At 37.9% G+C, this 13838-nt stretch overlaps 1 protein-coding gene across 1 annotated transcript; it reads left to right on the plus strand.

Moving 5' to 3' along the window:
• Nucleotides 1-218: 218 nt before the first annotated feature.
• LOC107787314 (alpha-crystallin domain-containing protein 22.3-like) lies at nt 219-4432 on the plus strand. Its single transcript, XM_016608862.2, has 4 exons — nt 219-463; nt 1504-1934; nt 3145-3434; nt 3749-4432. The coding sequence occupies exons 1-3, from the start codon at nt 447-449 to the stop codon at nt 3393-3395; spliced, it is 699 nt and encodes a 232-aa protein (XP_016464348.2). The 5' UTR covers nt 219-446; the 3' UTR covers nt 3396-3434; nt 3749-4432.
• Nucleotides 4433-13838: the final 9406 nt, after the last annotated feature.

The following is a 13838-nucleotide window of genomic DNA, read 5'->3' on the forward strand; positions in this document are numbered from 1 at the left end:
ATTTCTTATAGTATTACTTTTTCCTATCTAATTTTTAGATACTAGTATATATATATATATATATATATATATATATATATATATATATATATATATATATATATATACACATTATGTAGGTATACATCCTAAATAATAGTAGTGACCATTTTAGTAATTTTAGTGCTCAATTTTGAAGAACTGAAAAAGGAAAAAAAGAAAGTCATAACCAAGTCAGCAGAGGCCTTCAACACTCAAAATCCCTAAAACGCTAAAAGCCTAAAACGCAGAGCTCACCCAACATTCGGGAAAGAAAGTTCAAATGCATTCCATTTTCAGATTTTTGCCGCTCGCTGATTATTACCATATTTCTCAATATTTTCAGAGTTATAAACTTGTATAAATCTGGGTATTGCCGGAATATAACTGACAGTTGAATTTCCCATCTTTTCTCCAGCAGCTCTCTGATGGATTCTCACTGGAGGTACTTGAACGATCACATCCTAAGTACATTTTCACTCATATATTGCAAAACTGCTGATTTTAGCTTTATTTTTACACGAGGGAATAAAAAATAGAAACCCTATATAAAATTTACTAGCTGTTTTCTGAGTAGACCAAACTCCAAAGCCAGGTGTTGGTGTTCATGTTTTTGAGTGTTTCTGGATACTTTCGTTAGTTCGTAGTGTAGAAAGTAACATTTTCTGGTGAAAATCTTGTAAATGCAGCTACACAGTTGTTTTTCACAGCTCACTTTAGTTAAAAGGGTATGCTGAAAAGATCAAATCTTGTTATTAGTTGGATCTAAAGGTGGAATATCTATGCTATTGAGGCGTATATCTATAGAAGAGTTTCCTTGAGATGACATTTTACTGGTGAAGACTGTCAGAAATTGTTATGGCTAATTTAATGTTGATTGATCCTTTCTGGCTGTGGGTTCTGTGTGTTTTGTTGCATTAGGAAATAACGCCCGAAATGAACAGTTTGATTACCAAGAATCAATTGTTCATAATGAATTGCCAAGAATGAAAGGTGCATTTTCTGAAGAAATTTCTTAATCCTACATGGCACGGCCAGTGAAAGGGACGTACTTGGGTCTTTCTCTTTGATAGATAAGTGAGCAAAATTTTTCAAAAGAAAGCATCCAAGGGGGATGGAACTGGTTGATGATCAAGCATACAAACACAACAAATAACTTCTTATTCTGTGGATGCTGAAGCTTTTCTTATTCAAAATATGTATGAATAGTTTAGCGACCATTTAATGTGTGGTTATGGTTTTCTTGCGCTTTGAGAAATCATATAATGCACAAGTAGGAAATGATTTTCTTTCGTAGTTTTTAAAGAAATCATGTGCTACTTGTGCATCATATGAACTGTACTTGATTACTCCAGTGAAGTTCTCATTACATTGGGTTTAGGTCCTATGGAGAATGAAACCTTTATATGAAAAGTTAAGTATTTTTTTAATACTAGTATTTATCATAATGGAGTACTAATGTTGCATTTCACTCGTGTATTTCAGAGCATCTCACACTTCTTTGCCGAATTATGGTGAAAATAATGGTTCGATCCCACTGCATCCTGAGCCGCTTAATGTGGCCCCCATTAGTTGTGTGCCATATACTGGCCCTCCTATACCATACGGTTATCCTGCTTCATCGTCACCAGATATTAATGCGGGTCCAGTTTCAGTTGAAGCTGATACAACTTCAGCGTCCAAGCATATCAACTCTCAGCAGCCTGCTGGGAGTCTGCCTGCAATGGTTTTTTTCACTGCTTGTCCAGCCAGAGAGGAATGGGATAATCTTATAAATTATGCTAATGGTGGGATTGCACTTACTGGGTCGGCTTTGTTAGGAAAGGTTGGACCACTTATTGGATCAATTGATGTTGGTGAATCTGAGGATGACTATGTATTTCGTGTTTCACTCCCTGGGGTCGCAAGGGACGAAAGTAAGTTATGTATATGAGTAAGATTTTCTTAAGTAGCAAATCACCAAATCTTCTTATAACTCTTGCATCAGACCATATTTTGTGTATGACTGTATGAGTATAAACTGTTTAAAGCAATGCAGACATACCATGCTGACAAATATGCTGTCATTCACCATCTTACTCGGATAAAATATAGGAGTATAGTTTTACCTTTTTTCAAAATGCTAGCCCTTTATTGCATACTAAAACTTGAATATGAAATCAATGCATGAAGTCTATCAAAATATTTATTTTTGAGCACATCATTACCATCTAGCGAGAAACAGCAGCATCAGTCCATAAAGCGCTTTGTGAAGTCGGCCAATGTATCCTGGATGAGCGGTATCCAGAAAACCAGGAGGTTCAGACATATAAGCCTCAGCATCAAGAGTTTCGTTTCTTCTTCTTCCACGTAAACTCTAACAAAGCCGAGATTGTGCTGAATTAAACAAGATTTTGCGAATGAATATGAAGGTCAAAGGCTTTGTTATTGAACGTTAGCCATAGAATATATGTATGCCTTCATTTTCTCCTTTTCTATACAGATGAGTGTTCCATCCTTTTCGCTGATGGAAAAATGCTTTCTTTCTTGGACCACATATTACTTGCATGTGCCTTACTTCTTCCCAGCTGTGCAATAAGCTATAGAACTTTATCTTTTTTTGTCATTCAGTTGTTTCAAGCAATGTTTCAGCTCTCCTACCTTGATAAACTGGATCTTTCCTTGAAATGCCTCCCTACTGGTGTTTTTGTCAGTACCATAGAACCTATCATCTTATCGGGCAGGGTCTGCTAATGACATTACTTTAGAAATGTATTTTTTCTCCTCTCTTACTTCATCGTAAACAGAAAAGGAATGTATTTTCTCTCCAGCTTCTCATATCTTTGATCTCTATACTTCTGTGATACATCAGTGTGACATTTGTGTTTAGCTTATGTTGATGTGTTATATTCCAAGTATGAAACTTTTATTATCTCACATCAATATTATGTTTTTGGCTTTAATGCATGTATTTCTTTATAACACTGGCATGCTCTTGTTTTGGCTCCACAGAAGGTTTTTCTATGTTTCCTAACTGATCTTAGACCATCATTGGATTTCTTCTTTTTAAGTTGTCAATGAATGTCGAACTGCATCTATATGAATCCAATTGATAATTAAGAGATCTTCCTGTTCGTGTGGTTACAGAGGTCTTTCGCTGTGATGTTGGACCTAATGGGAAAATTTTAATAAAAGGAGTGAGCGTGACCGGAGAGGCAATGGTTTGCAGGGACAATATGGTTTTTAAGATGCAAAGTCAGAACCTATGCCCACCGGGAGAATTTTCCATTTCATTCCAGCTACCAGGACCAATTGATCATCAAAACTTAACTTGTGTTTTTGGATCTGACGGAATATTTGAAGGAGTTGTGAAGAAAAAAAGACAGCAGGTCCTTTAAGGGGCCTGTGACATATTTAGATCATAATCTTTCAGCTTGGTAAGTACCTCTTCAGTCCAAAGTACTTTGTTTTGGAGTTGCATGTGAAAGTTGTGTCTGTGCCCTTCCCCGCTTTCATATAAGTCAAATACTAACTATCATATTGACCATTACTACATCAGACTGATTATGTAATTTCAATATTTAGCTTCTTGATCTGCGAACAATCATTCTGCATAATTTTTGGTCTGTAAGCATATTGTTTAATGTTGAGCTTTATATTGCTTTGTATTTTGAAATAATTATTCTACAGCATTAATCACTATTACATAAATGTCACTTTTCCTGAAATTAATTCTCTGTTTTGCTTGTAGATGGTAGGAGAGAAAGGCTAAATTTGAGAATACCAGGAGCAAGCTGCAGTTGATTCCAGGACCTCTGTGCAGCTTTAAGCCTTATTTTGCATCATGCTTTAGTTCTTGTGTGCGTCTTCTTGTTCTTTCCATTGTTAAGACTTGCAAGGTCAGGGCTAACTGAACTAGGTCACTTTTACAGTAGGGTAAGATTGTGTCCCCAGAATCTGGGCTATATACTACGCGATTTCACCTTTGCCTCAGCACTCTTACCACATTACCCCTCCAAACAAATGGATTTTGATTTGGTATTCAAAGACCAAGTATGTTGTCCTTGTTAAATTGGTTTGCTATGGTACTCATGTCTAGCAGTTTGCAACAAATCGAAAACTTTCCATTCTCTCCTCACAGGGAGCCCACACTTATAGAAAAATATCGAGGGAAATTTATCAAATATTGGTTTTTGTTTTCATGAAAAATGTTTTACCTTATGAAATCATTTCTCATATCATTTCAGTGTCTGGGTAGGTACGAGAGTATATGATATCGGGTGATCTTACAGGTAGAGGATAAAGTATGTGAATTATGTATGGTGATATATTTGGATATTACAGGTTGATAACAGTTCACAGTAGTGACATTGAATATGAGTTGGGGATATTTGTAAAGTACTTTTTGCTTTTTGATAGAAAATATTTTCGTAAATTTTAGTATACTAGTTTTAGTGTTGAGTCACATTAATTAATATGAAATATATACAAATTGTTGAAAAACAACAATGGAAGTTAAACTAAATGCAATATGTGTTTAACTGATGAAAACAAATATTATTACATTGACACAATATAGTTGAATTCAATATTTTCTCAATAAATTTAGTATAATTAGTTCTATAGTATTTATAGTTATAAATATTATATTATATAAGACAAATATGCAATGTTATTTTATCTCACCTAGCATCTTTTTATAAACTCTACGTTCATGTCATTTTATAAGAAAATTATAATTCATTCAAAATTATAGATAAGCTAAGTCAACCTCTTTTTATGTGAAACGGTTGCCTAGATTCTTATTGATATAAGAGTGTGTTTGGCCAAGCTTCTAGGAGGCTAAAAATACTTTTTTTGTGGGTAAATTAAAGGTGTTTGGCTAAAACAGAGAAGTGTTTTTGAGCACCAAACACTAAAACAGAGAAATGTTTTTGAGCACCAGTAGAAGCAGTTTTCTGCTTTTGGGAAGAAGCTGCAAATTTTAGCTTCTTCCAAAAAGCAGAAGTAGAAGCAAAAAAATAATTTTTTCAAGACAAAAATATCATTATTAGAAAATTATATTTCTCAAATTATCCCTCATAAATTTGAATTTTTTTCCTCTTCTTTTGTTTCTACCATCCATGTCTTTATTTTTCTTATTTTCATCATTATTTATTCTTCTTTGAAATAATCTCTCTACTATTAATAGATCTCTTCTTTTATATAGGATTTATGGAGTGAATTTACAGTACACGCATTGCGCGTGTATCCTATCTAGGTGGATTATTTTAAAAAAATAACTAATCATATTAAAATTATATTAAAAATTAAACTTATTTAAGTTAATAAAAATTAAAGTGTAAGTTCTTAAAATTGAGAAATATTAATCCTACAAACACCTAACTTACTGTCACGACCCGAAATTCTCACCTTTGGGACCGTGATGGCGCCTAACATTTCACTTGCTAGGCAAGCCAACGTTAGAATAATATTAACTATTTTAAAATAATTTTAAATTAATTAGTAACAAAGAATTAAATGCGGAAGTAAAGTCTGAAATGCAGTGAATAATCCATAAAATAACGGTGTCTAAACACCATCCCAGAATTTGGTGTCACAAGTGCATGAGCTTCTAGAATAATACAAATAAGGGTCTGAATAAAGTAAAGATGTCTGGAAACAAACACACAACTAAAGTAAAGTAGACGGGGAGTTCAGAACTGCGGACGCCGTGCAGTTATACCTCAAGTCTACTCTGGTAGCTGAAATCCGAGCAAGTCTATGGTACGCCACTAGGAAACTCTAAAATCTGTACAAGAAGTGCGGAGTGTAGTATCAGTACAATCGACCCCATGTACTGGTAAGTGCTGAGCCTAACCTCGACGAAGTAGTGACGAGGCTAAGGCAGGTCACTTACATTGACCTGTATGCAATAATAGTAATAACCACAGTAATAAAAATAAATCCGGTAACTCACTCTTATAGTTGAAGTCAACTCAACAATCATATCCAATTATTATTTCAATCAATTTCTGTTGCGGCGTGCAACCCGCTCCTCCAATATATTTATTTTAATCAAGTCTATTGCGGCGTGAAACCCGATCCACCAATATATATCGACTTTTAAGCAAGTCTGTTGCGGCGTGCAACCCGCTCCTCCAATATATTTATTTTAATCAAGTCTGTTGCGGCGTGCAACCCGATCCCCCAATATATTCATTTCAACCAATTCTGTTGCGGCGTGCAACCCGCTCCTCCAATATATTCATTTACCAATTCTTATAGAAGAAATTGTCCCAATAAATGCAACAATTAATATAAAATTATAAGACAACAAGCATACAATAATTATGATTTAATTATGAAACAAACAATGACAAATAGCAATTTATTATGAAAATCAGGGAGGAAATAGGCAGTTTAATATTTAATATGTTAAATGTCAAGTAGCAATTAATGCACATAAATAAAATAAGCATGTAGCAATTATTACAGGAATTCAAGAACAAATATTTGACAAAGAATAAGAGAGTAATAATTTTTATAACAATTAATTCGTGTATTAAAACCATTTAGGATTTTCAAATAATTATGCAAACAATTAATTTGACGACGTATAGACACTCGTCACCTCGCCTATACGTCGTTCACATCCTTTTCACATAACAAATAATTTAAGGGTTCTATTCCCTCAAGTCAAGGTTAACTACGACACTTACCTCGCTTTGCAAATTTCAATAAATTATTCAACCACAATTTTCCCTTTTGCATTTGTCTCCAAAAGCGTCAAATCTATTCACAAACAATTTGATATACTCAATACGAATCATAGGAATTAATTCCATATGAATTTACTAATTTTTCGGATAAAAATCTAAAATTTATTTTAATATTTGACAGTGGGACTCACATCTCAAATCCCGAAAAAATTCGCGAAATCCGAACACCCGTTCCGCTACGAGTTCAACCACACAAAGATTATCTAATTCCAATGTCAAATGGATCTTCAAATCTTAAATTTTAATTTTTGGAAGATTTTATAAAAAATAATTTTTCTTCCATAAATTCACGTATTCATGATGTAAATGAGTATGGAATCATGAAATATAATCAATATAGGAAAAGGAACACCTACCCCAATGTTTTCCCGTGAAAATCGCCTAACCCGAGCTCAAAAATGGAAAAGGGTTGAAAATGGGACGAATCCCATTTTCTAGAACTTAAATTTTGTTTCTGGAACTTTTACCCTTCGCGAACGCGGTCAGTGCCTCGCGTTCGCGAAGCACAATTTCCTGATGACCAATATTACTCTTCGCGAACGCGAAGCTTGCCTGGCTTGGCCTTCGCGAACGCGAAGGCAATTTTCCTCGCCAACCTCTTTCCCTTCGCGAACGCGAGGCTTCGATCGCGAATGCGAAGTTTCGCACCTCAAGCCTTCGCGAACGCGTTCACTCTGTCGCGAACGCGAATCACAAAATGTGCCAGCCCTAATTTTCCCTTCGCGAACGCGAAGAAGGAAACCAGAAGCAGGTTTCTGCATTTTTCTGAAGTCTAAAAATGATCCGGTAACCATCCGAAACCAACCCGAGCCCTCGGGACTCCAAACCAAACATGCACCCAAGTCCTAAAACATCATACGAACTTGCTCGCGTGATCAAATCGCCAAAATAACACCTAGAACTACGAATCAGACACCAAATCAAAGGAAGTTTTCAAGAAAACTTTAAAACTTATAATTTTACCACCGGACGTCCGAATCACGTCAAATCAACTCTGATTCTCACCAAATTCGGCAGACAAGTCATAAATATTATAGTGGACCTATACCGGGCTCCGGAACCAAAATACGGACCCGATGTCAATAAATTCAACATCAGTAAATTCTTAAAAATTATTAAGCTTTCAAACTTTTAATTTTTTTTAATCAAAAGTCTATATCTCGGGCTAGGGACCTCGGAATTCGATTATGGGCATACGCTCAAGTCCCAAATCACGATACGGACCTATCGGAACTGTCAAAACACTAATCCGAATCCGTTTGCTAAAAATATTGATCAAAGTCAACTCAGTTGAGTTTTAAAGCTCTATTTTACATTTTAATCCATTTTTCACACAAAAACTTTTTCGGAAATTATACGGACTGCGCACGCAAATCGAGAAATGATAAAATAGTGCTTTTTGAGGTCTTAGAATACAAAATTAATTATTAAATTTAAAGATGATATTTTGGGTCATCACATTCTCCATCTCTAAAACAATCGTTCGTCCTCGAACAGAGTTAGAAAAAATACCTGAGCTGGAGAAAAGGTGTGGATATTTACTCTGCATATCTGACTCGGACTCCCAGGTAGATGCCTCTACCGACTGACCTCTTCATTGCACCCGAACTGAAGGATAACTCTTAGACCTCAACTGTCGGACCTGCCGGGCTAGAATATCCACCGGCTCCTCCTCGTAAGTCAAATCTTTGTCCAATTGGACTGAGTTGAAATCTAACATATGGGACGGATCACCATGATATTTACGGAGCATAGACACATGGAACACCGGATGAACCGCTGATAAACTAGGTGGTAATGCAAGCCTGTAGGCTACTTCACCCACCCTTTCAATAATTTCAAAAGGTCCAATATACCTAGGGCTCAACTTGCCCTTCTTTCCGAACCTCATTACACCTTTCATAGGTGAAACCCGGAGTAATATTCTTTCTCCAACCATGAATGCAATATCACGGAATTTACGGTCAATATAACTCTTTTTCCTAGACTGAGATGTACGAAGTCGATCCTGAATAACTTTGACCTTATCCAAAGCATCATGTACCAAATCGGTACCCAACAACCGAGCCTCTCCCGGTTCAAACCAACCAACTGGCGATCAGCATTGCCTTCCGTATAATGCCTCATATGGAGCCATCTGAATGCTCGACTGGTAGCTATTATTATAAGCAAACTCCGCAAGTGGCAAGAACTGATCCCAAGAGCCTCCAAAGTCTATAACACAAGCGCAATGCATATCTTCCAATATCTGAATGGTGCGCTCCGACTGTCCGTCTGTCTGTGGATGAAATATTGTACTCAACTCAACCCGCGTGCCTAACTCACATTGTACAACCCTCCAGAAGTGTGAGCTAAACTGCATACCTCGGTCTGAAATAATAGACACGGGCACACCGTGAATGCGGACAATCTCACAAATATAAATTTTAGCTAACCTCTCTGAAGAATAGGTAACTGCCACTGGAATGAAATGTGCTGACTTGGTCAACCTGTCCACAATGACCCAAACTGCGTCAAATTTTCTCTGAGTCCGTGGGAGTCCAACAACAAAATCCATAGTGGTACGCTCCCACTTCCACTCAGGAATTTCTAACTTCTGAAGAAAACCACCAGGTCTCTGATGCTCGTACTTAACTTGCTGACAATTCAGACACCGAGCTACATATGCAACTATATCCTTCTTCATTCTCCTCCACCAATAATGTTGCTGCAAATCTTGATACATTTTGGCGGCACCTGGATGAATAGAATACCTAGAACTGTCTGCCTCTTCAAGAATTAATTCATGAAGTCCATCCACATTAGGCACACAAATACGACCCTACATTCGCAGAACTCCATCTTACCCCACAACAACCTGTTTGGCATCACTGTGCCGCACCGTGTCCTTGAGGACAAGTAAATAAAGATCATCATATTGCCGCCCTCTGATGCGCTCATATAAAGAAGACTGAGCGACTGTGCAATCTAAAAACCGACTGGGCTCTGAAACATCTAACCTCACAAACTGATTAGCCAAAGTCTGAACATCTGCAGCTAACGGCCTCTCACCAACCGGAATATACGCAAGACTGCCCATACTCACAGCCTTTCTACTTAAAGCATCAACCACCACATTGGCCTTTCCGGGGTGATACAAAATGGTGATATCATAGTCTTTCAACAATTCCAACCATCTTCTCTGCCTCAAATTAAGATCTTTTTGTTTGAATAGATACTGAAGGCTACGATGGTCAGTAAATAACTCACACGAAACACCATAGAGGTAATGCCTCCAAATTTTCAGCGCATGAACAATGGCTGCCAATTCTAAGTCATGAACATGATAATTCTTCTCGTGAACTTTCAACTGCCGTGATGCATATGCAATCACCCTGCCATCTTGTATTAATACTGCACCAAGCCCAATGTGAGATGCGTCACAATATACCGTATACGCTCCTGAACCTATGGGTAATACCAACACTGGCGCCGTAGTCAAAGCAGTCTTGAGCTTCTGAAAGCTCAACTCACACTCATCTGACCATCTGAATGGGACACCTTTTTGGGTCAGTCTGGTCAATGGGCTTGCTATAGATGAAAACCCTTCCACGAACAGACGATAGTAACCTGCTAAACCCAAGAAACTCCGGATCTCTGTAACTGAAGTAGGTCTAGGCCAATTCTGAACAACCTCTATCTTCTTAGGATCCACCTTTATGTCTTCTGCCGATACAACATGCCCAAAAAGGCAACCGAGTCTAACCAAAACTCACATTTTGAAAATTTGGCATATAACAAATTATTCTTCAAAGTATGAAGCACACTCCGAAGATGTTGCTCATGCTCCTCTCGACTGCTGGAGCAAATCAAGATATCATCAATGAATACAACTACAAAAGAATACAAATAGGGCTTGAACACCCAATTCATCAAATTCATAAATGTTGCTGGGGCATTTGTCAACCCAAATGACATCACTAGGAATTCGTAATGCCCATACCGAGTCCGAAAAGTTTTCTTAGGGGCATCAGATGCCCTAATCTTCAACTGATGGTAACCAGACCTCATAATTATTTACCCGAATTAACGAGTCATGTTTAACGCCGCCTGGGCGGGCACCTATCTAGTAGGTTAAAACTCAATAATTACAACACAAATTTGGCAAGTATGCACATAGAATTTCATACAAGAATTTTCAATTAGGCCTAACAGGCATGACTCCCTATTATTGCTATAGTAGAACTTTAATTTCACAAGGGAGAACTTAAACACAAGAATTTTCCTCACAAGGATCTCGTCCTTATATAACTTCCACCACAGCTCGTAGCCCGGTTTAAACATATCAATTTATATTAAAGTGTGAGGATCTCGTCCTCAGTTCCGAATCACAAATAATATGCACATCGTGCCAATCAAAATTTTCCATTTTCTTCTTTTAAATAATTTTGGTTACACCAAATCACAACACATAATGAACCCTACACCGGTAGGGCATATAATTCACAATTTGTAATTAATTATCCGAAAATTACATCAAAACTTACCGAAATGGGTAACAGAAAGCCACATTTAGCCTCACAACTCTTATTAGTGACCAACATGGAATAATAGGCGTAGTTATCTCCATAGAATCTTCCAACAGGAGTAAACACATAAGTAGATTATAGAATCACGAAGCTCACTCATAAGTGGAGCACAATAGGAGGACTCATTTCGATACTCAGACCGAATCAAGTTAAGGAAATTATTCCTTTATATTAAATCAAAGTCGTACCTGTAATGACACCATATGATGTAGTGACCTCAGCCATACCATAAAACAAATATAACAACGGTTGGATCTCCACCTCTAAGACGCCTTCTACCTGTTTGTCCTCCACCCTTAACTAATCGTGTGTGTGGTGTAGTAACTGCAATGGGGCACGTAGCCTGAGTGCTTTGATGAAATATATCTCTCCCAAGTTTGGGACAATTTTTTCATGATGTGCCCGATATCACTGTATTCATAACAACCCCTTTGCGGTGTTGGCTGCTCATATTGAGTCTGTGCCAGATAACTGGAATAACCATTTGTAGGAACTCATATCGGTGGTGCATTAAAAGAACTAACTGGAGCACCCAAGTTAATTCGATGTGCGGACTGGGCTGGCCGACTGCCCGAGCCCCCGCCATAATGATTTATACATGCAGAGTAGAATCCACTGAATCCCCCAGAACCTCGAGACATCTTGGTCTCCTTAGTTTCCTTTTTTTTCCTGACCCCGAACACGTTCTAATATCTTGGCAATTTCTACCACTAGCGAAAATGAAGTATTAGCCTGTAGCTCCCGAGACATACAAAATTTTACAATTATAATTGGATTCTTCAATGAGTCTGTGGACTCGCTCTCTAGCTGTAGGAAGCAAAGTAGGAATATGACGGGTTAACTTATTGAACCTGATGGCATATTATGACACCATAATGGTGACCTGACGCAACCGTTCAAACACTATGCGCCATGCATTACAGAGAGTCCGGGAACACACTCTTTCAAAAGCGTTTATGAGAATTGAGCCAAGTGGGCGGTGTTGCATTGGCTGGTCTGCCCTCTTCATAGGCTTGCCACGGACACCTGTGAAGAATTATCTCTCCCAAGGCCAATTTCTTCTTTTGTTATGCTGATTCAACACTGTTGAACTGACCCATTTCTTAGCATACTCTTCGATTCTTCTCAGAGGTAACCCTTAACCCTATTTATACACAACGATCACAAAAGTAGAGCTCCATACAGACAAATCTGGCACGAACCACATAGTCCAGAATCTCATCAACCACTGTACTTCCTTCGAAGCGCCCCAAAATCCGTAACCATGACGTCCACGCTGAGTAGACCTTCTGTAAATTTAAAGTTGTTTCTCTAACTCCTTTGGTACTAAAGTATATGATTATTAAGTAGGAGGACATACCGCAAGTCCCAACCTTATCCTCTACAAAATCTCAGGCCTTAAACATGTGTAAATTTTGGGAAACCTTTCAGTACCACATATATACATTTCAGGCCAAAACTGATATAACACATGACCCCGCAATCCATCCATTGATAGTGGACTCCCCCACTCGACGCGAAGTCATAGTTCACCATGCCCGATGATCCATAATATTAACCTTCACAGCTCGTATAAATCAACCAGATGCCAAGGTCCATCGCACCCCCACGTGATTCACTGGGTGGTCTCTCAATGCGCCCGCATCTTCAGTGGAAACCACACGTTGAGGCAATGTTTGAGCATCTATGGCTTTCTCGTAGTCCATTTGCGGCATCACGAACCGTTGAGACACAACTGATATCGAGTGCGCAATGCCATACACGAGTGGATACAAAGGAATACGAGATATATGTTTCAAGCTAAATCAATGCCGCACGATAAGGAATGAAAGAAGTGATATTGTTCCTAAACTTCATAGCCTCTGAGAGAAAAGTACAAACGACTCTGTACCAATCCTTCAGGCTCTACTAAGCTTGCTCATGACTCGTCAGACCTATGTAACCTAGTGCTCTGATACCAATTGTCATGACCCGAAATTCCCACCTTTGGGACCGTGATGGCGCCTAACATTTCACTTGCTAGGCAAGCGAATGTTAGAATAATATTAACCATTTTAAAACAATTTTAAATTAATTAGTAACAAAGAATTAAATGCGAAAGTAAAGTCTGAAATGCCGTGAATAATCCATAAAATAACGGTGTCTAAATACCATCGCAGAATTTGGTGTCACAAGTGCATGAGCTTCTAGAATAATACAAATAAGAGTCTGAATAAAGTAAAGTTGTCTGGAAACAAACACACAACTAAAGTAAAGTAGACGGGGACTTCAGAACTGCGGACGCCGGGCAGTTATACCTCAAGTCTACTCTGGTAGCTGAAATCCAAGCAAGTCTATGGTACGCCGCTAGGACCGACTTCGAAATCTGCACAAGAAGTACGGAGTGTAGTATTAGTACAACCGACCCCATGTACTGGTAAGTGCCGAGCCTAACCTAGACGAAGTAGTGACGAGGCTAAGGCAAGTCACTTACATTAACCTATACGCAATAATAGTAATAACCACAATAATA

This window comes from Nicotiana tabacum, chromosome 19 (genome assembly GCF_000715075.1).
Source record: "Nicotiana tabacum cultivar K326 chromosome 19, ASM71507v2, whole genome shotgun sequence".
Taxonomy (NCBI): Eukaryota; Viridiplantae; Streptophyta; class Magnoliopsida; order Solanales; family Solanaceae; genus Nicotiana; species Nicotiana tabacum.

Bases quoted from the DNA above. Each gene is read 5' to 3' on its own strand.
- LOC107787314 (XM_016608862.2), top strand. The intron at 1,935-3,144 runs GTAAGTTATGTA...GTGTGGTTACAG, and splicing joins TGGGGTCGCAAGGGACGAAA to AGGTCTTTCGCTGTGATGTT.